The sequence below is a fragment of the Petaurus breviceps genome, unplaced genomic scaffold (assembly GCF_028583685.1).
Source record: "Petaurus breviceps papuanus isolate PSGF00001 unplaced genomic scaffold, PetGlider_PUasm1.0 38, whole genome shotgun sequence".
In the NCBI taxonomy this organism is placed as follows: Eukaryota; Metazoa; Chordata; class Mammalia; order Diprotodontia; family Petauridae; genus Petaurus; species Petaurus breviceps.
In genome coordinates, this window is record NW_027186304.1 from 37,391,995 (window position 1) to 37,418,536 (window position 26,542).

At 41.4% G+C, this 26,542-nt stretch overlaps 1 protein-coding gene across 2 annotated transcripts in view; it reads left to right on the plus strand.

Moving 5' to 3' along the window:
* The window catches only part of CABLES1 (Cdk5 and Abl enzyme substrate 1), a 161,042-nt gene that overhangs the window by 41,803 nt on the left and 92,697 nt on the right, over positions 1 to 26,542 (plus strand). For both annotated transcript variants that reach the window (XM_069099778.1, XM_069099777.1), the window contains exon 2: positions 16,246 to 16,317. In XM_069099778.1, the coding sequence (XP_068955879.1) occupies positions 16,246 to 16,317 (72 nt within the window). The remainder of the gene's footprint in view (positions 1 to 16,245; positions 16,318 to 26,542) is intronic.

A 26,542-nucleotide genomic window follows, 5' to 3' on the forward strand; every position in this document is an offset into this window, starting at 1 on the left:
AGATACTTGGCACCGTCCCAGACGCCTCTGGTTAACTGATCAGAGCTGCTGCCCCTTGGTCTCCTGAGATGTTATAGCTGCCATCTTCTTTGAATGGAGAGCACCAGTCCTCTAATAGGGAAAGAGGGCCTTTTAAAGGCAATTCTTCTACCTACCCACCTTGGCTTACCAGGTAAGGTGGCTTGGCAGACTTCATTTTCTTCTCCCAAATTCTGATAGATTGATTTTTTTTGTTTGTTTTGCGTGTTTCCACGGTTTAATTTCTCTGAAACTGACTTGGCATGCATTGCATGGGAATTACAGTGCAAAACTGGCTCCTGGTAGATTGATTTTTTTTTAAAAAAAGCATTTATTAAGCACTTACTAAAGTGCTAAGAGCTTTACAAATATTATCTCATTTGGTCCTCTCAACAACCATGTGCGATGGGTACTATTATGATTTTCATTTTATATTTGGAGAGACTGAGTCATATGAAGGTTAAGTGACTTGCCCAGGGTCACATAGCTCACACACAGGTGTCTGAGGATTTGAACTGAGACCCAGCAATCTATCCCCTGTACTACCTGGCTGCCTCATTTCTGTGTGTGAGAAGGGGATATTCAGAAATGCTGACTCTATATCTTCTCCCTCCTCATTCTTTGTCATCCCAGTTCAGTTTTATCTCCTTTTTTCCTTCTCCTAACACCTTTATATGGTGATAGCACCTACCTACAAGAGTTGGAAAGTATGTCTAGTAAAACACGTGTCATTGATGAGAATGGAGAGACCCCAAATCCTAAAAGGCCATTTGCTACTATCCAGGCTTCTTGCCACCTACCTTGGGTCCACTTATACCTGCCTAACAGGGTCGTTGTAAGGACCAAATAAGATAATATATGTAATGTTATTTACAAACCTTAAAGGGCTATAGAAATATTAGCTATTACTATCATCATCATCACTTGTTGGCTTGAATGAGATTATAGACTAAATCATTGTAATTAGGTTTGGATTCCAGAAGCATTGAATGATTTGTCCCTTCAAGTAGAGGACTAGATCCCAATAAACTCTCACAGGGTGCTTCACAAAGTGCTTTGCTCACATGTTCCTAGTGGCAGTCTGTAGTCCAAATAACCCCATTTTATAGTTAGGGAAACTGAGGCTCAGTGAGGTTGTGACTTGCCCTTGGTTACCCAGAATGTTACTGTTGTCATTCTTATCACACTGCCTCTGAAAAACTTGGGTCCGAATATATATAGATATGCCATCCATCAGTCTTAAGACCAAAAATTTATGGGCGACTAGGTAGCGCAGTGAATAGAGCACCAGCCCTGGAGTCAGGAGGACCTGAATTCAAATGCAGCCTCAGACACTTAACACTTACTAGCTGTGTGACCTTGGGCAAGTCACTTAACCCCAATCGCCCTGCCTTTCCCCTTCCAAAAAAGAAAAGAAAAGAAAAAGACCAAAAGTTTAGTAGCATGGGTTAGGCTAATAATCCTTAACATCTCAAGGATAAGGAGACCAAAAATGATCTTACTCTTCATTTCATCAGCTACTTTATGAAGAAACTGGGCAGCAGAATCGTCCTTTGGAAATGTGTATGTTTTCCCATACTGACTGACTACAGTGACCCTCTAGGTCCCAGGCATGCTGGCTCATTTGGGATTTGGCTGTGAGACATGCTCCCTTCTTCACAGTCTGCGGGTCCTTTGTGGGAAAGCCCAGAATGTAGCAGCCACATGACTCGGGGAATGTTGGGAGGAATTGGCACAGTAAGGACTCTTATTTCTTCATTTCGGTGCAGAATGTATCTGCTGACCCTTGCTCAAGGTCAGATTGGTGAAAGCATTAGTGAACTGATTAAGCCAAAGATTTCTTTTTTTTTTTTTTAGGTTAAAGATAGAGAAGTTCCTGGAATAAGTCAATGTCTTGTTTATTTGCAAACTATCCATTTACTTGAGTAGCAAGATACAGAGATTATTAGGCAAGATGTAGGACAACAGTAAGTATCCTTTTAGGATTTGGGACCTCTCCATTCTCATCAATGATACATATTTCATCAGAAAAGCATTTGCCAACTCTTACAGACTTTCTAGATATGGAGAGAGATGGGAGCGAGGGATATAGGCCATCTATAAATGGTAATTAACATTTATAAAGCCCATTAAAGTTTGTAAAATGCTTTGAATGTTACCTCATTTGATCCTCAGAATAACCCAGTGAGGTAGGTGCTATTTTTATCCCCATTTTACAGATGAGGAAACTGAGGTTGAAACATATTAAGTGATTTGCCCAGGGTCACACAGTTACTAAATGTAACTAACAGTAGCTGTAAAATGTTTGAGGTGGGATTTGAACTCCTGACTCCCAAGTGCAGTACTATCTACTATGCCACCTACTTCACACATCTCAAATGAGATCGGGCAAGACAGTGTGGGTGAATTAGAATCTGTCTCTTATTGCTGGGGAAAATAGTCAAAAGGACATACCTAGTGTATGTGAACTAGTAGTGTCATTTTCCTATAAGAAGTAGCAAGGGACGTGCTTTTATTTTAATGGGACCCATTGATCTGGTGACACTCTGGGGCTTTCTCCTATGCTTTACACATATTAGCCCCTTAATAAATGTTTGTTGAATTTAATTGAGTTAGACTAGATTACCTCTAAGGTTTCATCCAACTCTGGCTCCTTTGATCTTATGAATGTTACTCAGTTGTTTGGACAATCCATAAAACTGGTACAGAGCTCAGAATTAACTAGGGAAGAGATCAGTCTGGATTGTATTAGATTGGACCAATCACTTAATGACCTCCAAACTTCTTCCTGAAGCAGAGATCCAGCTTTTTTTTTTTTTTTTTGCTTTTTGGAGCAAGGAGGGCAGGGAAATTGGAGTTAAGTGACTTGCCCAAGGTCACACAGCTAGTAAGTGTTAAGTGTCTGAGGCCACATTTGAACTCAGGTCTTCCTGACTCCAGGACCAGTGCTCTATTCACTGTACCACTTAGCTGCCCCGAGATCCATCTTTTAAACTCCAATTTGTTTTCAACAGTACTATATGAATGCAAATCCCACCATACCAGAATCTCTGAAGAATCTAGATTGTGGGTTGAGATGTATAGGTATAAATGTTGTGTTCAGTCATTTCAGTTGTGTGCAGCCCTTCACAACCCCATTTGGGGTTTTCTTGGCAAAGATACCGGAGAGGCTTCCTATTTCTTTCTCCAGCTCATTTTACAGATGAAGAAACTGAAGCAAACGGGTAAAGTGACTTGCCTAGGGTCACAAAGTTAGTGTCTGAGGCTGAATTTAAACTCAGGTCTTCCTGACTTTAGTGCTCTATCCATTGTGCCACCTAGCTGCCCTAAGTATAAATAGTCTATGGCATATTACCAAAGAACTGTGCACCCTAAGTCATGTCAAAGTTACTGGAAAGATGTTGAGTGGAAAAGGAGTAGCTTGTCATGTAGTGAGAGCCAAGGAGACAGCTGAGTTAGTGAGTTCTGCAGGTGTCCATCGACAGAATGTCAGGCTATCTAGAGAAAGGCTCCCCGCGTGGTATGTGGACCTCCTCACTTCATCCCCATGGAGGCCTTAGGGACAGATGTGGGTGTGAGTTACACTGTGTAAGAAGGCCTGGGCAAGTAGTGATCTGCAGTTTTAGAGGTAGTATGCGCAAAGATGAGATCACAGATCTGGCTGGGTTTAGAGCTGTCATCTTTTAGACCTCTGTCAAAAAGGAAAGTATTCTCAGATTACCTTCATGAAAGAAAGGATGAGCTTGCCTTCCCTGGACAAGGAACATTGCCTTAAATAAAAAAGAATCTTGACTTTAGGCTCTAGGTTCATGACACCCCCTGTCCCATACTCACCAGGTTTTGGTCCTGACCTGTGAATGCATCAGTGTGAGGAATTCCTGTTGTGGAAACTGCTTCCACTGATAGGCATCTTTTCTGTACTTAGAATATTAGTTACTGGGATAGTAAGTGATTTACTCATGGCTACACAGCTAGTATGTGTCAGAGGGAAGATTTGAACTCAGGTCTTACAGCCAGCATTCTCTCTTGTACCACACCTCTCACGATTTTCCCTTAATCTTGTAAAATCAACACCTTGTTTGCCACTTGCATAAAACATTGCTTTTCCAGCACAGAAACGAATGTATACCATTTGGGGATGGGAGGATTGTCAAATATGGGACTGCTGCTTATTTTTATAAACTTATTTTTCTAAGCTGAGCTTCCTGACCAGTGGTAGCAATGGTGTCTGCCAGACTCCTCACTACCCATCAGGGACCTGCTGACTTCATCCTGGGATTCTCCTGACCTTTTCAGTTAGTGTTCTTCTTTTTAGTTTGGGAAGGCCGTCCAAAACATCTAAATTCACTGAAAAGACTTCTGGGTTATTTGTGGAATCCAGTCTTCTTCCCATGAATTGTCCTTTCCCACTAAGCAGAACACAGGAAGTGTTGAGACTTGCTGACCTTGGACAGGTCAGCTCAGATGTTGGGTTTCTGCTGTGACTTTGGGAAGGGGACTAGGCATAGCAATAGCACCTGTGGTTTCATTGATACAGCAAACTCCTGGGTGAGGAAATTCCCTGTACCAATGCAAGTCAGCACTTTCTCTGCAATTTGTATTAAGTTATATTATGTTACATTATAAATGAAATATAATATGCTATGTTACATTATTATGTTATGTTTTAATTTATTCCTAATTAATATAACATCATAATGTTGTAATATTATGTTATATATAATATTGTATATTATATTAATTATGTTGTGTAATATGTTATAATATATATGATTATCAGGGGCAGCTAGGTGTCACAGTGTATAGAGTTAGGGCCTGGAGTCAGGAAGACTAATTTTCCTGAGTTCAAATCACACTTAATTGTGACCCTGGGCAAGTCATTGAACCCTGTTTGCCTCAGTTTCCTCAGCTGTAAAATGAAATGGAGAAAGAAATGGCAAATCACTCCGGTATCTTTGCCAAGAAAACCTCAAATGAGGTTACAGAATAGGACATGACTGAAAAACTACTGATATCATATTATTTTATTCCCTAAAACAAGGGTGGGGAACCTGCGGCCTTGAGGCCACACATGGCCTTCTAGGTCCTCAAGTACAGCCCTTTGACTGAATCCAAACTTCACAGAACAAATCCCTTTACTAAAAGAATTTGTTCTATAAAACTTGGTCTCAGTCAAAAGACCACACCCAAGAATACCTAGCCTTCTAGGTCCTTGGGTCCTTTTGACTGAGTCCAAATTTTACAGAACAAATTCTTTTATTAAGGGAATTTTTTCTGTGAGGTTTGGATTCAGTCAAAGGGCCTCACTTAACTAACATTAAGAGGTTAAAGCAATTGCCCAGGGTCACACAACTGGCAAGTATCAGAGGCAAGACTTGATCCCACATTTTCCTAACTTCAAGGATGGTTCTCTGTATTTGCTATGCCATAGTGCCTCTTATGGACAGGGGGGATGTTTATAAAACTTTACCACCCAACTAGGTTACCAATAAACTTTGAAGGGACTGCACCATTAAAAGAAAGTGGCACTTCTCTCTCCATATTAGTTAGTAGTTTAAGGACACTAGTAATTGATTCATGGACAAGTACACATCGATTGATTCTTTAGCCTAAAAAGTCCCAATTAGACAGGCAGGCTCAGAGTTTGAAGAAACTTGTTGAAATTCCTAGGATATAAACCCCCAAAATTTTTGTAATCAGCATTCTCTGATTATAGGTTAAGTGTATATACTCTCAGTTTGGTTATTTTACTTTAAACATGAAGTTTATAAAGCACTTAGAATTTCTTAGCAGTGACCCTATATGCAGAGTAAGCAACATTCTAAACAGATCCTTCTAGCTGTGTGGTTTTCTGTGCTCACCTTTACAGATACACAGCCACACACACACACACACATATGAGAAGTCTTTTTGTTTTGTATTCCTGGACCCAGCTGTTTGTTTTTTGCTTCAAAAGGTAAAAGGGCAAAAAAATAAGCAGCTGGGTCCAGGAATACAAAACATAAAGACTTCTCTCATACTTTAGAATAATTAATTAAAGAGCAGAGATTCACTTTTCTTTTTTTGTCACAGAACCCTTTCATAGTCTGGTGCAACCTATAAATGGTGTCTGAGAATAAGATTTTTAAATGCACAAAATAAAATGCGTAGAATTACAAGCCAATTATATTGAAATACAATTATTAAAATATTTTTTAAACCAGGTTCATGGACCCAACATTAAGAATTCCTGTTTTAGAGTTAGAACAGACCTCAGAGGCCAACCTCTCATTTTACAGATGAGGAAATTGAGGCTCAGGGAAGTTAAATGATTTACCCAAAGCCACACAGGTAGGAATATGAATGAACGAATGATTGTAGATTAAATGTTTATGTGCCAATCATTGCACTGAATAGTGAAGATAAAAATGCAAAAGCAACACAGTTGTTTATATTCTGATGGAGTAGACAACATATTTAGGGGAGTGGTGTCCAAGAGGGTGTGTTTTGGTCTGGGAAGTCCTGACAGTCAGTCAAAGTCTAGAGCAGTTTAATGAAATACCCTTTCCAGAGGCAACTCAGTTTTTATCAAGACTACAGGTGAACAGTGGGGTGGAGGTGGAGAGGAGAGGCCTAAATACCTGCATTCTGATGGGATAGAACAGCAGCAGGAGGGAGGAAAATGGCCAGGATGAAGATGGAGACTTGTGTGCCCAGGAATGCATTGTTGAGTAGTTTAACTCCTTTCCTGTGGAATGCCTGTCTACATCTGGGAAGGCACAAGGATGATGATTAGAACAATAAGGCAGCAGACTGATATGTCCTTCCCAGAGTCAGGGATAGTGTTGATTTTTTTTCCCTTTTTGGAGGGGGTTAAGTTGGGGCTAAGTGACTTGCCTAAGGTCACACAGCTAACTTTGTGTTAAGTGTCTGAGGCTGGATTTGAACTCAGGTCCTTCTGACCCCAGGGCCGGTACTCTATTCACTGCGCCATCTAGCTGCCCCGGGTAGTGTTGATTTGATGTAGGTTCTCAAGGCAAGAGGTAGAGATGGGTAAAGAGGGGAAATTCAGAGCCTAGAGGCTCTGTTCAGAGTGCTGGATTTAGACTCAAATCTTGACTCCCAAACCAGAACTGCCTCCACTGTACCTTCTATCTAAGCATCTTCTACCTGTGCAAGTTTTGTTGATGTCAGTTTTTGTTCATTTACATTAATTCCCATAGAGAATTTACCCAATCCACACATTGGAAACTGTCCTTGCACCCTTTAATATTCTAGAGAAGGAACCTAGAGAATCTACAAGGCGTGCATAGGGAAGAAGATTATTCTAGACATGGTAGAACATTGTGCAGAGGAATAGAGAGGGAGGGATGGATTACTACATGTGAGGAAGAGCTAGCATGTTATGGGAGCAGAGAGAACATGAAGGAGGGAAGTATGCAAGGAAAAGCAGATGGGAGCCAGACTGTAGAGGTCTCTAAATGCCAGGAAAATAATATATGCAATGACTACAGCAGTGTAAATAGAACAAAAAACTGAAACTGAATACTCAGTAAAGGCATTGTTCAGTCATTTCAGTCATTCCTGACTCTTCATGACCCCGTTTGGGGTTTTCTTGGCAAGGATACAGAAGTAGTTTACCATTTCCTTCTCCAGATGAGGAAACTAAGGCAAACGGGGTTAAGTGACTTTCCCAGGGTAACACAGCTAGGAAGTGTCTGAGGCTGAATTTGAACTCAGGAACATGAGTGTTCCTGACTCCAGACTCAGTACTCTATGCACTATGGTCAGTAAAAACAGTCCCTAAAAAACTTGGTCCCAGAAAAGAATTAATAAAATACACCTCCCTCCCTTCTTTGCAGAGGAGGGAATGTGTGGGTGTGGAATATCATACCAATTGACAGAATCAATTAATGTGTTGGGTTTTGCTGAACTCGTTTCTTTACTTCTTTTTATTCTTTGTTACAAGATTGGCATGCTGAGCAGGGGTGAGGAAGAATATATTCAGAAATGAGGGTGATATAAAAAAAAGATATCAGTATAAATAAGATGTGAATTTAAACATTTCACAGAGATCCATTCACCCCTCAGTCTTGTCCATCTTTTCTCTTTTGTTTGCTGCATTACTGGTCCTCCATTTTTTTCCCCAAAGATAGATAGTGTCTTTTACACCACTTGTATACAAGTCATCATTAACCAACTTACAAGCACTATAGGTTTCCATTGCCCTTTGGTTCAGATACCATTTTGATTCAAATACTATACTAGTACTAATAGGTACATCTAATTATAAAGTATTGAAAATTTTTCTTTTTTCTCCATATCCCCAATAAGACCAAGCTGTTGAACTATGTGTGAACTCTGAAGTCCATCCTGGTTTTAAATCCTGTGATTCTCTTTAGTAAAATCAGAAGGGGTTTATGTTGGAACAGAGATCGAGGCAAAATGGTGGGTGGGCAAAGTTGGCCTCTGGCTCGCTTCTTCACCTAATCAATCAGCAAGCATTTATTTATTTGGCACTTATTTTGTGCCATGCACTGAGGATTCAAAGACAAAAATGAACCAGTCCCTGCCCTCAAGGAGCTTATATTCTATTGGGAGATACAGCAATACAACATGTATACGACGTGCACACATGTATATATAAAACAAACATATATGTGAATATGCAGAATTAATCCAAGGTAATTGAGGAGGATGTAGGAGTAGGACTTGGAGTCTCAGCAAACGCCTCATGTAGAAAACGGCATTTTAACTGATCTTTGTAGGAAACTAGGGATTCCAAAAGACACAGGTGAGGAAAGAGTGCATTGCGGCATGAAAATCACCTTGTGCAATTGGAGGAACACCGAGGCCCAGTTTGGCTTGTCCATAGAATGCATAAAGATGGGTAATATATAATGTGGCTGGGAAATCAAATGGTGAAGGACTCTAAGTGCAAACAGAGGCACTTTTAAGACTGTTGAGGCAGAGGCAGAGATTTGACAGAGAGAGAAGAGGGCTCAAGACGGAACCTTGTGTTCCACCCACAGTTAGGGACTGAGATTTGAGTAATGATCTATCAAAGGGAACTGAACAGTAGCCAGATAACTAGAGGAGAACCAAGAGGAATCTGAGTCATGAAAACCCAGAGGGGAGAGATCATCCAGGAAGAAAGGGGTGGTTAACATCATCAGATGCATCAAGAAAGATAAAGGCTGATTAAAAGGCCATTGACGTTTGCAATTAAAAGCTAATTGGGAACTTGGGAGAAAGCCGTTTCAGTTCAGTGACGAGGTTGGAAACCAGATTGCAGGGGACTGGAAAATGAGTGGAGAGAATGTGGACGCAACTGATGTTGTTAACCTTTTCTAGATTTTGGCTGTAAAAGGGGAGAGATATTAAGTAAAAGCTTGAGGGAATGGTAGGGTCAAATGAAGGAATTTTTAAGGAGGAGATAGACATGGGGGTGTTTAGAGTCAGCCAAGCATATAGAAAGATTGGGAACGGGATGTTGGTTGTGGGGGCAGTCTACAAGACTAAACAAAGGGGGGTGGAATCAAGTGGGGATAGCTATGTCTTGGCAAGGTTTTAGGCCATCTTTTTGTCAGAAACTGGAGTAACGGAAAAGAGAATGGTGGATGATGTCAAGGTTTTGAGATGCAGAATAGGGGAGAAGAAGGATCTTGCAGTAAGCAGACTCTTTTTTGAACCAAGTTTGAGGTCTGCATGAAGCGTTTGGCGTGGAGTGATATAGGAGATTTGAGGAGAGAGAAGGTTTAAAACAACTTCTATGTAGAATATGATAGGGAAGCAGCTATGGAGGAATAAAGGTGCAGTAAGGGTCCAGTTGAGATCTGATAAACAGAAATTTGTGATGGACTCGGCAAGATTTCCCAGCTCCTCTGGCTTTGCTCAGTAGCATGTCAGAAGAAATGGAAGAAGTGCGTGGTGGGGGTAGTCTAGGATAGGTAGGGTTTGGCAAGATATAGTCAGTGAAGTGTAGAAGACAGTGTAACGTCAAGATTTGGGAGGAGAGGGGGCAGCTAGGTGGCACAGTGAGTAGAGCACTGGTCCTGCAGTCAGGAGGAGCGGGCTCAGATACTTACTAGCTGTGTGACCCTGGGCAAGTCACTTATCCTCTGTGTGCCTTAATCCCCTGGAGAAGGAAATGGCAAATCATTCCTGTATCTTTGTCAAGAAAAGCATTGGCAATATGGTCCATGGGATCACAAAGAGTTAGATACGACTGACCAACCACATGTACCAAGCACTGTGCTAAACACTTTTAAAATATCTCATTTGATCCTTACAGCAACCCTGGGAAACAGGTGCTACCATTATCCCATTTTACAGTTGAGGACAGTGAGACACAGAGATTAAGTGACTCACCCAGGGCCACACAGCCAGTAAGTGTCTGAGGAAAGATTTGAACTCAGGTCTTCTGAACTGCAGTTCCAGAACTCTATCCACTGCACTAGCTGGTTGCCTCTGAGTAATGTTAAGGAATAGGATGAAATGGAAAGAAAGGACATAACCATCAGTAACTATCTCTTTGTGTGGGGCAAATGGAGTGAAGCAGTTGTCCTGAGAATTCAAGAGACTGAGTAGTTGAGAGACCAAAATGTTTGAGAAAACATAGCTATGGTTATTGAAGAAGCCCCCCCAGAATAAGAGCAAGGCTTAGGATGTAGAGAAAGGCTCAGGTACTAACTTCCCTAAGAAGTCAGGAGAATGACACCAGGCCAGGCCTTCCTCTCTTCTCTCCCATCCCCGTTTTAAGGCCTAAGTTCCTGTCAGCTTTGTTCTCAACATCTATGGTCTTAATCTACGGTCTAGCATCAGCCACAGTTCATTATCCAAAGATCCTTGTTTTCCATCTTTGTCTCCCCGTGCATCCCCCTATACCTTCCTTTCTCCCCTGACTCCCGTCTTCCTGGTTATGAGGAATCCCAGCTCTCACAAGTGGGTGCTAATGTGTTACATGTCTGTTGTTGTGTGCCCTGTAGGCACACGATCAGAGTCGGATAGCAAAGGAACTAGGGAAGACCCAGCACCCCGAGGATTTTCTTCTTTCTGTTGTTGTTCATACCACAAGGAGGGGAGCCCTAATTTTGGTTAAATTTGCCCTGTTCTCAGGGACTCTTATAATCAGGAAATTCCGTTCTATTTAATAGATGGTAAGTGTATATACAAAGAACCAAGCTGACTATAGTATAGATAACAAAAATGACCAAGCTACAGTCTCTGCCTTAATGGAGGTTTCCAATCTAGTGGGGAAGGCAGGAATGCAACACATACACCTGCCCCCCGAGTTACTGTACCACAAAATAGAATATTAGTGTACATGAGGTAGAATTAATGTGTTTGCAAAGTCCAAAGAGGAAAAAAAAATTTATCCCTGAAGGGAACGGGGAAGGCCAGAGGACAGAGGTGACAATTAAATTGTCTTGAAATATGAATAGGATTTCAGCTGACAGTTATGAAGGATGGTATTTCAGGTATACAGAACGATGGTGAGCAAAGGTACAGAGATGGAAAAGCATGGGATGTGTGTGGAAGCCCTGAGTGGTTCGGTTAGTTTGTGGAGTCGTACATAGAATGGGGGTGGGGAGGGGAGAGAAGGCTGGTAATGTGAGGTGGGAAGAGCTATTTGTCAGCAGCCACATTTCATAACTTGATGAGCTGATATCATGTTACAGGAACCGTGGTTTTATTTCTATGTTTTAATTACAGTTTATATACACGCGCAGGCAGTATCCCATATATACATATATGTGTGTGTACACATACATACTCAAAGAAATAGATTTATATACATGTATCTGTGTGTATACTGTGTGTATGTTTGTGTATATATATGCATATATAGTAGTTCATATATATGTATATATAATAGTTCAGTCATTTCAAGTCACATCAAACTTCATGACTTTTAGTTGGCATTTTCTTGGCAAGGATACAGGAGTGGCTTGCCATTTTCTTTTCCAGTTTATTTTACATATGAGGAAACTGAGGCAAAGAGGGTTAAGCGACTTGCCTAGGGTCACACAGCTAGTATGAGTCAGAGGTCAGATTTGAACTCATGTCTTCCTGACTCCAGGGCTGGCATTCTACCCACTAGAATGTCCAATATAAGTATATACAGATATATGTATGCCTATAATATATATATACATATATGTATATGTTGATCATACTTGCTCTACGTAATGCCTATGCCGGTAAAAGGTGGGTCCCCCTCTCCTGTGGTTCTCAAACTTCGCACCCCCTCCACTCCTAGTCGCCCAGCTTAGTGACACTCTAAAGAGGATTCTTATTCCAGTGTCCTTTGGACTAGCTGACCTCTGTGATCCCTTCTGTCATTGAGATTCTGTGGTTCTTTAGTAGCAGGAAGACAGGCAGACAGAGCAGGCTTCTCTTTGCTCTTTGCTTGGGGCTCTGCCTGTCAACCACAGGTGTGCTTCCATTCATATCTTGGGAGAGGAGGCAGAGCCAAGAGAGCAGTGGATACATGCCCTGTAGCAGCGGGTGCCTGGGAGCCTGCTGCCATCCTCATGGCTCTAATGGCTATTTTAGTCAAAGCTGCTGATGAGCCCTGGGAGCTACTCCAGTTACTGCACAGGCCAGGCCTGACGGGGTCATCCAGCAGCTGGGGCATCAGTAGGAACAGCAGCACTGATGCCGCTGTCCGTCACTTTTTGTCCTTCAGTCCCTGCTTTGTCCTGATGTTTTTGTGGGTACCACCCCAGAGGTTTTGTAAGGGGGGGGAAAAGTGGGAGTAAGAGAAATAACTACCCTCACTTTCTCCTTTTTCAGCTATTCATGCATTTTACTTTGGAGATTAAATTTTGAAAGGAAAGTTGGAGACACAGTCAGGAACACACTGCCATTGGAACAACTTTAATAATAAAAATAACAATAATCATTATTATAGTTAGCATTTATAGAGTTCCTACTGTGCACCAGGCACTGTGCTGAATACTTTACAGATATCCCACTTGAGCCTCACAGCAGCAACCTGAAAGGCAGGTATTATTATTATTTCCATTTTATAGTTGAGGAAACTGGGCGAACAGAAGGTAAGTGACTCACCCAGGGTCACACATCTGGAATCACGTTTGAACTCAGGTCTTTTTGACTCCAGACCCAGTACTCTATCTCCACTGCATCCCTTAGTATACAGGCATTGCAAAGGTAATGAAATAAGAGACGTTGTGTGGCTCATCCTATTCAGGGCCTTTTGGACCCTTTCAAGAAAACGAGAAAGAAAATTAAGAAAAGAATCTTCTTAGATGAGTAGAATTGTATTATTTTTGGTTGTCTCTTCTGGTGAGTCCCAGAGTGAACAGGCGGAATTGGTATTTCTTCCTCCCAATTCTCCAGTGACTTCGATTTTACTTCGCTGCGTTTCCCTTGTTCCTCTGATCCCACCAAAGAGCCTAACTGTTGAGACCATCCTCAGGAAACTCCCTTTGTGTGTGCTTGCTACTTAGTTTGAATATTTAAGGCAGAATTCAGAAAAGATAGAAGAACCTTTTTCTGTATAAGTTAAAGGAGCTATAGTGTTCAGTAATTCTATCTTTTAAAATATTATCCAAAACCTGGCAAGACTTACATGAACTGATACAAAGTGAAATAAGCAGAACCAGGAGAATATTGTACACAGTAACAATAATATTGTACAGTCATCAATTGTGAATGACTTAGCTATGCTTAGCAATACAATGATCCCAGACAATTCCAAAGGGCTCTCCAACTTTCCAGAGAAAGAGCTGATAGAGTCTGAATGTAGATCAAAGCATACTTTTTTTTAACTTTATTATTCTTGGAGGAGTTTTGGTCTGTTTCCTTTTATAACATGGCTAATACAGAAATGTTTTTCATGACTTTACATGTATAATCTATATTAAATTGCTTGCTTTCTCAAGGAGGGGAAGGGGAGAGAAGAAGAAAGATGATTTGAAAGTTAAAAATGTTTTTAAATGTTAAAAATTGTTTTTACATGTAATTAGAAAAAATTAAATATAACAAAATTAAAATGTATTATTTCACAACATTGGTACTAGGTATTTTTTTTTTTAATTTAAGGGTTTCACCAAAGTTTTGCTTAACGTCCTAAGTTCTACCTCTGGGAATTTAGAACACTTTGGGACTTTAAGTCTTTTGGGGCACTTAATTGGAAATATCTTAAATAGAAAAGGGCTTAGAGATCATGTTGACTAACTCCCTCATTTTAAACTTGAAGATCGTAAGATCACAGATTTGACATAAGAAGACATCTTAATGGTCATCTAATCTGAATCCTACATTTTCCATATAAGGAAACAGAGTTGCTTTCCCAGGGTCATATGGATAGGATAGTAAGTCAGGACTGAGATTTGAACCCAGATCCTCTGATTCCAAATGTGGTGCTCTTTCAATTAACCAAATGTGGGTTAATTAAAAGTAGGTCCTGTGACATGACCTAGGATCCTGGGGTCATAAAGTAAAAGCTAGAAGATATCTTAAAAGACAAATGCCCTTTGGAGATTGTTCAGTAAATATTTGGTAGTGAAATAAATTTTTTTATATATTTGTTGGTAAATATTAACTCTACCTGTATAGACAAAAACTTATAACTTTTTTCAACTAAAAAATATCCTCCAACTTTCTGTTTGTCAAATGATGACATGGTGTCAACAGCGTTGTTTCACATGAAAACTGCTAAATATTATTGATTGATTCTAATACAGCAAAAGGAAACTGGACTTTGTGAGAATGGGTCTGAGTGGTTGGAAGCCAGTGTTCTGATGAACAACAAAAGAGTTGGTGTAGCTTTTTGCTTTAGAACCACCTGTTGATACTCCCCATTCACAGGGACTCAAATTCAAGAAGCAAGGTTATCGGGGCAGCTAGGTGACCCAGTGAATAGAGCACTGTAGATCCTGGAGTCAGGAGGACTTGAGTTCAAATCCAGCCTCAGGCATTTGATAGGTGATAACTATGTGACCCTGGGCAAGTCACTTAACTCCAGTTACCTTGAAAAAAAGAAGCAGCAGCAGCAACAAGGGAATTGATGACTGAATCAGTGCCTACCCCGTTTTTTATCAAACCTAAAAGGAACAATTCTTTTTTCCCAGTATTCATTAATGTTTAATTTTCAGGTCAACAGGTACAATTCTCAGAGTTAAACAAGGCCTTTCAGGTCATCTAATCCAAGGTCTCTCTAAATGATAAACTCCATTTAGCAACATCCCCAACAAGTGGCCATCCATACTCTCCTTGAAGACCTTCAATGATTTACAACTCATTAACTCCCAAATTACCCCGTTCTATTTCTGAATACTTATCATTAGAAAGTTCTTCCTTATAATAAACTAAAATTTGCCTCCTTAAGTCTTCTACTCACTGATCTTAGCTCTGCCATGTGGGACCAAGTCAAACAATTCCTCTTCACTACAACTTCAAGCAGATCATCAGAATGTCACTCATATTCTCTGTGTATCTCCTTTCTCTAAACCTTCTCACTTCCTTCGACTGATTCTTATGGGATATGGTTTAAAAATCAAAAGGAACAATTCTTAAGTGTATTCCCCATGTACTCAACAGAGAGCTAGAACTCATATACAAGCAAAGTAGCATCTACCTGGCTCTATGAGTAGGTTTCAGATTTTTTCTTTTTTCATCAGACTAGTGAAGGAGATTAGAATCAGGATGAAGATGCATTGATTTAAAAAAAATTACTAGAATTTTAAATTGAATTCTCGTGGATCTTGTACTTACAGAAAGTTTCTTGTCCCTATTCTGCTGTTGGTAAAATTGAGACAAAGGGTCTCAGTGATTTGCTTAGTTGTCATAAAAAATATTTTTCAGTTATGTCTGACTCTTTGTGAACCCATTTGGGGTTTTCTTGGCAAAGATACTAGAACAGTTTGCCATTTCCTTCTCCATCTCATTTTACGGATGAGTAACCAAGGCAGATAAGGTTAGGTGACTAGCCTAGGGTCACAAGCTAGTAAGTGTCTGAAGTCAGGAAAATGAGTCTTCCTGATTCCGCCCAACATGCTATCCACCACTCCACCGTAAATAAACATCATAGGGGAAAATAAGATGTCATGTCATCCCATAAAATACTCAAGACAGGATAAAACAAGATATCAGGCGCAGTATTAGAACCGCAGGATCATCTGTCTAATGAAAAGTATTTTTAAAATAGGAGCCTATCAGATCTGTTTTTAGTAGAAATTTTAACATTCTAACATAATTTTTACATTTCTCTCTGTATAGACGTCGTCTGATCTCCCAGAGATCTTCCTTGGAGACCTTGGAGGATATCGAAGAGAATGCTCCATTACGGAGGTAATTTGTCTTTGCTTCGTACATTGCTAACTTGCATGCAAATTTGGTGGTGCCACGTAGGAAGTAAAATGTGATTTCTTGCTTTTAAAAAACTTACTGAAAGACTATCAGTACAAGTTAGGAAACCATGAAAAAACTTAGCCTGCCAACTGAGGAGCCTCTTAAAAGTGGAAAATAATTAAATTCCAATTATTTATGAGACACCTGCAGTTTGGTCTTTTTGCTCAATTTGTGGTTTCTTTCTTGTTTCCTTCTTTTTTGAAAGCAACTACTTAAGGAAATGGAAGCATAGGATTCTCCAGTGCCTTGCCCTCTCAGCCTCTCAGCTAGCTCAGCAAACTACCTGTCCTGGGCCTCATTTTACGCAGTCAATGCAACTGCAGCTGCAGCTCCTACTAAAATAATTAAAATGTTGCTTGGTGTCTAGTCCTAGAAGCCTTCAATAAGAATAAATGTCTAAGAGGAATTCCAGTTTCCGCACCTCAAGATCAGGGGTTACTAATTTGGACCATAGGGAGGTACAATAATAAGAATAGTAGTAGTGGGGGCGGCCAGGTGGCTCAGCGAGTAAGAGCACCGGCTCCAGTGTCGGGATGACCCAGATCAAATCCGGGCTCTGACACTTAGCACCATACCCAGAAATAACTGGCTGTGTAATCTTGAGCAAGTTACTTAACCCTGATTGCTCATAAAAAAAAAATGTCAAAAATATAGTAGTAGTGGTGGTAATAGTAGTAGTAGTAACAACAATTATCATTTATATAGTATTTTAAAGTCTGCAAAACACTTTTAAAATATTCTCATTTTATCCTCAATAGTAAACTTAAGAGATAGGTGCTATTTTTATCCCTATTTTACAGTTGGGGAAACTGAGGCAAGTAACTTTTTTGGACTCATTTGTGTATGAGGCCAGATCTCAACTCAGGTCTTTCTGGCTCCAGGTCCAGTATTTTATCCCCTGCGCCTTTCCCCAGCCTGCTGCCATCAATGTGGATAGAGAGACAAATGCTTAGACCACTGCCAGAGTGGTATTATGGAGTGCTCCCATATGAAGTGCATCTGAAGTATGGTTGTTTTCCAGGCAGTGTCTCTGGGAAGGGAGGAGAGAGAAGAGTAAAGGAGAAAGAAGAGAGAGGAAGGGCAAGGGAGGAGAGGATGGGAGGGAAAGGGAGAGAAGGGAAGAGGAAGGAAGGGAAGAGAAGAGGGGAGGGTGAAGGGAGTGAAAAGGGGAGGAAGGGAGGGGGAGAGAAGAGAAAGGGAGGGGAGAGGAGGAGGGAGGTAAGAGAAGAGGAAAGGGAAGAGAGGATGGGAGGGGGAGGGAGGGAAGAAGGAAAGAGAAGAGGAGAGGAGGGCAAGGGAGGGAGGATAGGAGGGAAAGCGAGAAAAGAGGAGAGGAAGAGAGGGGAGAAGGGAGAAGGGGAGAGGAGAAGAGAGGGCAAAGAGGATGGGAGAGAGAGGGAGAGAAGAAGAAAGAAAAGGCAGGGAGAGGAGAGGAGTGGCTTGCTCAAGGTCACACAGTCAGTTACTGACAGTGCCAAAACTAGCCCTGACTCTTCGCCCGCCAGATCTCTTCCCACCATGCCAACTTGGAGCTCCCCTCCAAAGTTAGGAGGCTGCTTGAAAAACCAATTCAGCCAAGCAAACAGGTATAGTGGACTGAAAAGATGACTTTGTTCTTAAAATTTTATGCCCTGCATTGATTCTAACAGAACCTAATTGCCAAAAGATTCAGCTTCCACTTAGGAAGTCTAAATACTTCATAAATCCTCATGGTGGTTTTCTTGTATCCTTTGAGGCCATCTGAAGGTGAACTCGGTGGTTTTGAATGGCATTGAAAATGCAGGATAATATTTGACTTTGCTACAGTTTTTCCTCTATCATGACTCATTCAGCACAGGAGCAGGGGGCTTTTTCTCTTCTTTGCCAGTACACTTGCAGAGCTGGTACAAAAAACTACATTCAGAATAAAACTAGGGAACCAGCATCAATCAGTCCAAATGAGTCAGTTGGCCTATTATAGGCTGAGGCTGCATTCTTCCCTTACCTTGTGTGCCCAATTTGAGAGCACTTAATAGAAGCTTATGGGAAGGGACCATCAAGACCATCAAAATCTGCTTCCCAGTTCCCATCTGACCGAAGAGGAAACAGCTGCTTCCCCCCTCCCTGGCCCTAAAGTTTTCTCTCATAGAACCTTTGGTTTTTTAAGAAGAGTCTTCCACCAAATCCACAGTGAGAGTACACGGGGTTAAAGCAGGGAGTGGGGGTTGACCATGCATGTCTGGTGGACATGTTCAGTGCTGGATTCGAGTGCCCCTTTTGCTTCCACCCCTGATCATGCAGAAAGAGCCAGTTCTCCATATACCTGCATAATGACACCCATTTCACAGCTTCTCACCATCAATCCTTGAGTGACCCGACTGTATGTGATGCATTTCTTGAGACCGCTGTTCATGTTCAGCTTCTCTGACTGGTGTCTGGGTGTCTGTGTGTCTGTGTCTAGGTCTGACTTTGAGGTAATCTTGCCTTAAATTCTGTAGAACTTGGTAATTACTCTTCAACTTCTGGGGGGACTCTGACTAGAGAGGGAAGAGGCAAAGTAAGAAAACTGCCCTGTGTCTCTGGTGTTTCTACCTAGAGATCTTTTACAGCATCCTCTTTATTACGTATTCAGACCTGTCTTCTCTATTTTGTGAGGCCAGTGAGAGGGAGGTGAGATGGAGTAAAAATGAGGCGCTTACTTTCACAGATAGGGATGGTAAATAAACACGTACCGTCTATTGTAATATCAATTCTATTATTAAATATTATTTAATATACAGTATTTTATAATACTGACTATATGACATACACATCACAGCTATGCAATATTTTGTTATATTGTGTGATATAGTAAATATAATTTTGTATTATGTGATTAGCATTAAATGTATTTTATATTATATGACAATAATATAATTTATAAATCTATTGCCTATAATATTTCATATATTTTGAAATTTTGGATATATCTAATGTTTTATAATATAACATTATGATATTCTATTTATCTCATTACATCTCACATAATATGTAATACATTTATATATCTCATATAATATGTATCTCAAATATATCTCTCATAACATTACATCTCCTTTCAGTTAGATATAAGGGCTGTTCTTATAATATCAACGGTATAGGGAACTCCCAGGTGAGGAAACTGTCTACTGATGCAGTTTGGCACCTTCTCTGCAATTTAGTCTTAGAAGTGCTTAGAAAACCGAGAGGTTCAGACACTTGTCCAGTGTCATACAGCTGGTCTTCCTTGGCTTCAAGGACTGCTTGATGTCCACTATGCTTTTTCACTTACCCATTTGAAAAAATGAGGCAAAAACAAAAATGGCAGAAAAACATTAGAACATTAGAAAGGATAAGAAACTTATCCTTTGTCAAAATGTTCTTTTTTTTTCCCCTCCAACACTCCTCCCGGAAATGGCATGCACTAATAACTCAAACACTTCAGGCCCCGAGCTGCTTTGGGAACTGTGGGGGTGGGAGAATATTGGCCAAACCGTATATTTTTTTTAACTTGGTGCGTTTCTCTAATGACTCTAAGCGAGCTATTAAAAACCTTTTGTATAATTAAGTGCATCATATAATCAGTGCTAACAAGGAATAGCTGATCTGTCATTAAATTAGTTTTAATTTAATTCATTCCTAATTTAATTGTAGATTGCTTGCAGTGTTTATTTTTAAGAGAGAGCCTCCCCTTTAAAGCCAGTAGTAGCTTTAAAGTTTGCTTCTCCATCACTTAACCTGCCATAACCTGGGCTAACCAGAATTCCAGTTTCCTTGGTGATGGTTGCTAACACCATAATTCCCTTGAAGCATTTCTCCAAATCCCTAGTAGTGATCCCCTTTGAATTTTTTTTTAAACAAACAAACAAACTGTATACTTATTTGAAAGCTGGGCCTGTAGCATATAGATTTAGATATTAGCAAGGAAATAATGGCCTCTTTCTGGTCATCCAGAAGCAAAAGCTCTTCTTTAATCTTTTCCCTTCTTGCATTCCTCTTGCATACATTTTTTTTCCAATGCTTCACTCAGAGTTGCTGCCAGAAGGGACATTTCTATCAATAGTTCTTTAATAAAGGGCGGCCCCACAGTTTGGGTATTGATTTGATCAGAATGGACGTGAGAGCCTCCAGGAAGAATCCAGGGAGATAGCCCAGGAAGCCTCAGAACACAGCAGCCCTGCTTCCTGAGATTTCTGAGTGTGTCTGGGTGTTTCTAGCAGCAGCTGTTAAACGAATTGCTGCCTCTGTGTCCGTGGCTTCTTCTCCTGCTGGCCTCACAGCCATCTGGTTTTACCAGAAGGTAGAAAGAAACTGGTGCTTGTTGCCAGAGGGTCTGGGATAGGAGGGGAGGTGTGGCCCAAGGGGCTTCCTGATCCACCTCCATTAAGTAGGTGTTCGTTCTAAGTGTGTGTTTGCCAAGGGTGGCAACCTGTTCTAGCTTCATGGGAAAGGATAGCATCTGTGGAAATATGCAAGTTAAGAGCCTGAAAACAGGGGCCAGATACCCTGTATAGTTGGATTTCATTAGCATTCTTCTGGAAATGTCACCCTATGTGTTTGGGGATCTTGACCATGTAGTCTCCCTTGAATTGCTAGAACCTCCTGGCCTATGACAATTAATCCTAAGTAGACAGAGCATGTAGAAAATGTGGTCACCCAACTTACTGCATTCTATCGGCTCACAGTTCTAAACTCCAGAGTCGTTTTTATATAGAGGTAAGCCTGTGGAGGCTACTTGCCCCTAGCCGTGCGTGCGTGCGTGCATGCGTGTGTGTGTGTGTGTGTGTGTGTGTGTGTGTGTGTGTGTGTTGGGGAAGAAGGGAGCTAAACTGAATTTGTCCCTGGGAGGGACAAAAGGCAAGGGATTAAGAGTGGGAAGAAGCTGATGGAATTCCTTCTCCCTAGAGCTGCCTCATCTATCATGAACAGACATATGTCTATAGTAGAACCTGAACTGTCATAAACACAGCACTGGGTACTTTATCATAGGGTCATAGATCAGAGAGCTGGGGAATAACCTTAGAGATCACTGAGTCCAGCTCCTTCCTCTTACAAACTGGGGAAGCTAAGGCCTAGAGAGGTTAAGTAGTTTGCCCAAGGATATATAACTAGGAAATATGTAAGTCTAAATTTGAACACTGGTCTTTTTGACTCCAAATCCAATATTCTGTGTACTAACTACATCACGGTGCCATAGGGAAACTTTCAGTTTTTCTTTGAATGTCATAAAAGTTGTAGAAAAATATTTTAAGAATTCTGGAACTTTGACCAAGCAGTAAAGGTTTAAATAGTGCTTATCTTTTATTATATATAATTGTAATATAGTAATCATATCATTATATGCCATGTTATGTTATATAATGTTATATTGTACTATTTTATCATATTATGTTATCTAATATATAATTCAGTTCAATAAACACTTAAGTGTCTGCTGTGTGCCAGGCTGTATGCTAAGAGCTGGGATACAAAGAAGAAAAACAAAGTTCTTGCCTACGGAAAAACTTGTTCTGTGCAGTTGAAATCAGGGAAAGGTGTAGATGCAAAGTGGAGAGAGCTGGAAGTCTGATTTCTTCCCTCTATAAAGGAAGGCATTGGGAGGAGTTTGGTACTCCACCCTCTAGTGAAAGGAGAGAGGAGGCTGGGGGAGGTAGGGTCAGTCAGGGCTTGAGTTAGCAGCATGGTGATGAGATTAAGAGTGATGAGTTTATCCTGGAAGGGGCATATTATGATATAGTACATTGTATATATGTTGAATATGTAGATATATGATCCCATCAGTTCTAACTGTGCAGAAGAGCCAGCCTGGCATAATGTGTCCCTAGGACAAGAGTTCTAGTCTGTCCCTAAAAACACTTATGTTAGCTTGGTTTACTTGGTACGGTTTGAGAATTCAAAACACCCAATCTTTTGGCGAACACTAGAGTTTTTTTCATTGTTTTTCCAAATGTTATTTCTGTCACTTTTAATGCTAATAGCCAGCCACCTGGGAAATAATAAAGCATATTATAAAGAGTCCTGGACTGGAAATCAGGAGGCTTGAATTTTATTTCTGGCCGTGCCAGGAAAGTGACTTAAGATCCTCAATGTGCTTAGTATCTGTTTTTACGAGTATGAATTGAAAAAGTCCAAAGGAGGCAGTGTAGCACGTGTGAAAGATCGCTGGATTTGGCATCCCGGGACCTAGATTTGAGTCTTAGGTCTGCTGCTTATTAATTTTGTGATCTTGGCCATATGATTTAGCCTCGTTTTCCTCAGGGAGTGGACTAGGTCAGAGGTGTCAGACATGTGGCAGGCAAGGAGTAGCAGAATGCCTGAGTGAGGCCAAACCAGATTAAATGTAATTGGGAAATGTTTACCATAATAAATAAAAATGCAGCACAGCATTTGTCATTCAGTCATTTTAAGATTTACATATGCCTTTGCAGCATTTTGTTTGTGTCCATGCCTCTTAGTGCCCAAGCAACTCTCTAAGACAAGTCACATTGAGTTGTCTCGGTCATGTCCTACCCTTTGTGACCCCATTTGGGGTTTTCTTGGCAAAGACACTGGAGTGGTTTGCCGTTTCCTTCTCCAGTTCATTTTATAGATGAGGAAACTGAGGCAGAGTTGAGTGACTTGACTGGGGTCACACAGCTAGTTAAGTGTCTGAGGCCAGATTTGAAGTGAAGGAGATGAGTCTTCTTGACTCTGCTTTCTATTCACTGTGCCACCCTGTTGCCTATACAGTATAACATAGAAAATGTTAATTTGTGATTTTCTAAGGCCATATGCACCAACAGAGATCCCTTTTTATTTGAGTTTGATACTATTGGACTAGATGAGGACCTCTAAGGTCCTTTCCAGCCTTGCCTTTATGATCCTGGAATCTCCATATTGCCATGGTCTATTTCTAGCTCTGCATATGTGTAGCAGGCTTTGGGTCCAGTGCCTCGAGGCCAGGCCAACAGCAACTGTCCCTCATGGCTCCAGGGAATAACTTTAAGGGGCTGGAGTGTATTTTTTTACCGCTGCAATAACTTGAACCCCTACTGGCTGTGTTACCCTCCTTGTTCGGGGCCAGTGACTAGCATACCACTTCCACTTAACATAGAATTAACTTTTACCAAGAGATACTTACTTAGAAGATACAAGAAGAAATGTGTCAACATTGCCTTCAGTACTTGTGATATAGTAGATTCAAACCTTAGCTCAATTCCTGTGTAGACTTGGTCTTGTCAGACTCTCTTAGAAAGGCAGCAGTACTGCCAGATAAACCCACTTTGTTTCAACTGTTATTAGGCTGAGTTCCCAAAGGCTGCCCCTTGCTCCTTGGTGTATCAGAGTTGGATATGGCACTGGCTAGAAACCCAGGCCTGGATTCCAACTCACAGATTCCTGTTGTTCACTCTCCCGGCCCAGGTCAGAAACCCCACTCCCTTCACTTAGAACAAATGAAAAAGCCAAGTCCAAGGCTTATTTCTCAGGGGCCATATGGGGTCAAAGGAGGAGAAGTCCCTAAGGACTTTCCCCTTACTTTATAGTCTCTTACTGGACGCAGTGAACAAAGGAGAAAAGAAGAAGCAGAAGCCAACTACGGTCTTTCAAATGCCGCTGTAGCCAACCCCAGAGAGGCAGCTAGGTTGGTACAATAGATACGGTGTTGGGCCCAGAGTGAAGAAGAAGTGAATTCAAAACCAGCCTTAGACACTTACTAGCTGTGTGGCCCTGGGCAAGTCACTTAACCCTGTTTGCCTCACTTTCCTCAGCTGTAAAATGAGCTGCAAAAGGAAATGGCCAACCATGCCAGTATCTTTGCCAAGAAAGCCCCAAAAGGGCTCATGGAGAGTCAGATACAACTGAACGAGCCAACTTAGACCAATTGCGGGGGCAAAAGAGGGAGGGGGGGCAGTGCAACAAGAATGCAATATTCACAACACCCACAGTGACTAGAAATGTGCTGGTGTGGTTTTGAATCACAAAATGTAACAGGCTCTCCATGTGGAGAATAAGCCAAAGCATTTATTCAGATACCAGAAAGCCCAATCCCCAAACCAGAAAGTCAGAGTCATTACAGTAGCCATGAAGTTGGTACACCTAGTTAATGCAGTGAACACCCACATTCCCAAGCCTTCAAAACAAAACAGGCTCCCTCAGGCAAAGATCCTCCTCTCCTCACTCACTCTCTCAAGCAAGGATCTGGCTCCCAGCAGTTCTCAGCAGAAGTTCTGGCTGACTCTCAGAAGTTTGTGCTGCTGCTGCCACCTGTACCCCCACTGCCACCACCACAGCTGCTGCTTGTGCCTCCACCAGCTGCCACTCCCCAGCTTCCAGTCACCTTGCTGACTTCAGCCCCGCCCCCACTCGGCTCTGGCTCCTTCCCTGTCCCACCCCTTCCTGCTATGTCAGCAAGTTCATCCCACTGTGGGATTCACAAGTTCTGGGTCTTAATAGTTGACACAGTTATGAACTTGAAACTAAATGCTAAGTACTTTTTAACTTGCCAATACAAGGGTCATGGAAGATCTTCAAATCCCATTACCATTACAGGCAGCTAGGTGGTGTAGTGAATAGAGTGCTGGTTCTGGAGCCAGGAGGACCTGAGTTCAAATCCCACTTCAGACACTTACTAGCTGTGTGACTTTGGGCAACCCTGATTGCCTGGCCTCCCCCCTCCAAAAAAAGGAATAAAATAAAAAGAGATAAAAACTGGATAATTAAGAAAGAGAGCAGAAAACTGCTCCATGGTTTCTTTAGGACACTCCCTTTAACATTTCATCACAAACCTCCTGAAGGCAAAACCGCTAGCATCCTCCATGTAGAGAGGTTACCTTAGCCCAGCTGATGGGGGCTGGGCATTTATCAGACCCCCTCTGCAATGACTTTCTGTTCCTGTCTCTCTTTCTCCCCATTTCCCTCTGTATATGTAGAGTCAGAGAGAAAAGTATATAAATCTATACTCAATGATAGTATCATATATATAAGACAAATGGTAATAAAATAGCACCTGTCCTCGTGTGTGGCCTATTGTCTGCAATTTCTGTTCCCTTTTTAGGGAAGCATGAGAAAGGGAAGAAAGAGGTGTTACAGAAATAGTCACCGAGCATTTATTAAGTGCTTATTGTATGCCAGGGTTTGTGCTGAGAGCCAGGGGTGTAGGGAAGGGCAAAATCAAAGACCCTCCTGTCCAGGAGGGGAAACAATGTTCAAACAGCTAGGGACATCAAAGAACTATGCAGTATGAACAGGAGAACCTGAATATACAGTATAAATAGCGATGTCTAATTTATATACAGCATAAATCTCGGAGGGATGGCACTAGCCATCAGGGGACTGAGGTGAGGTTTAAGCTAAGTCTTGAAGGAAGCTGAGGATGCTTCTGTATTTTAAAAATTAATGATATATTTTTTAATTTTTTTAAAAAATGAATGATTTCAGGGCAGCTAGGTGGCACAGTGAATAGAGCACCAGCCCTGGAGTCAGGAGGGCCTGAGTTCAAATCTGGCCTCAGACACTTAACACAAAAACTAGCCGTGTGACCTTGGGCAAGTCACAACCCCAATTGCCCTCCAAAAAGCAAAAAAAAAAAAAAGAATTAATGATTTCATCAGTATGGGATTTCTCTCTTCTGTCGCAGATCCCTCCACATCTTAGTAAATGGTTTCATCCTAGGACAAAAATTATGGATAACCTGGTGGTCAGTTTCCAGGGGTAGCTAAGTAAGCCTTTCAGCAAAGGGCATTGCTACTCTTCTATCCCATAGTAGTTAGATGGTCTTTTGAGTGACTGGCAACCAGATTCATCACTTGGCAGGTGACCTGGTAATGAACCTTTTCAGACGTGGCTGCTGTGATCATCTGACAGCCATTCAAAATCCATCACCAGGGCCCCTACTGGAAGCTTTGTTTCCAGTTTGGAAGGATCTGCCTGCTTCACTGAGGTGGGTTCCCGAAGATAGGCTGCCTGTATCTCCTCATTAGAATAGTAAGAGAACCTCTGAGGGGTCTGGGCTGAAGATTCTCCAGTATGCCTTCTTTTTCTTTCCACCCCCAACAAGATTGTCCCTTGAACATAAATGTCATCATCCGGCTTCCCCCCTAAAAAGTCTGTGATACGCTCTCCCACAGATGTACACAGAATCCAGGGAAGAGTGGCTCATATAGGAAAGGGTAAAGCACCCCTCCTAACT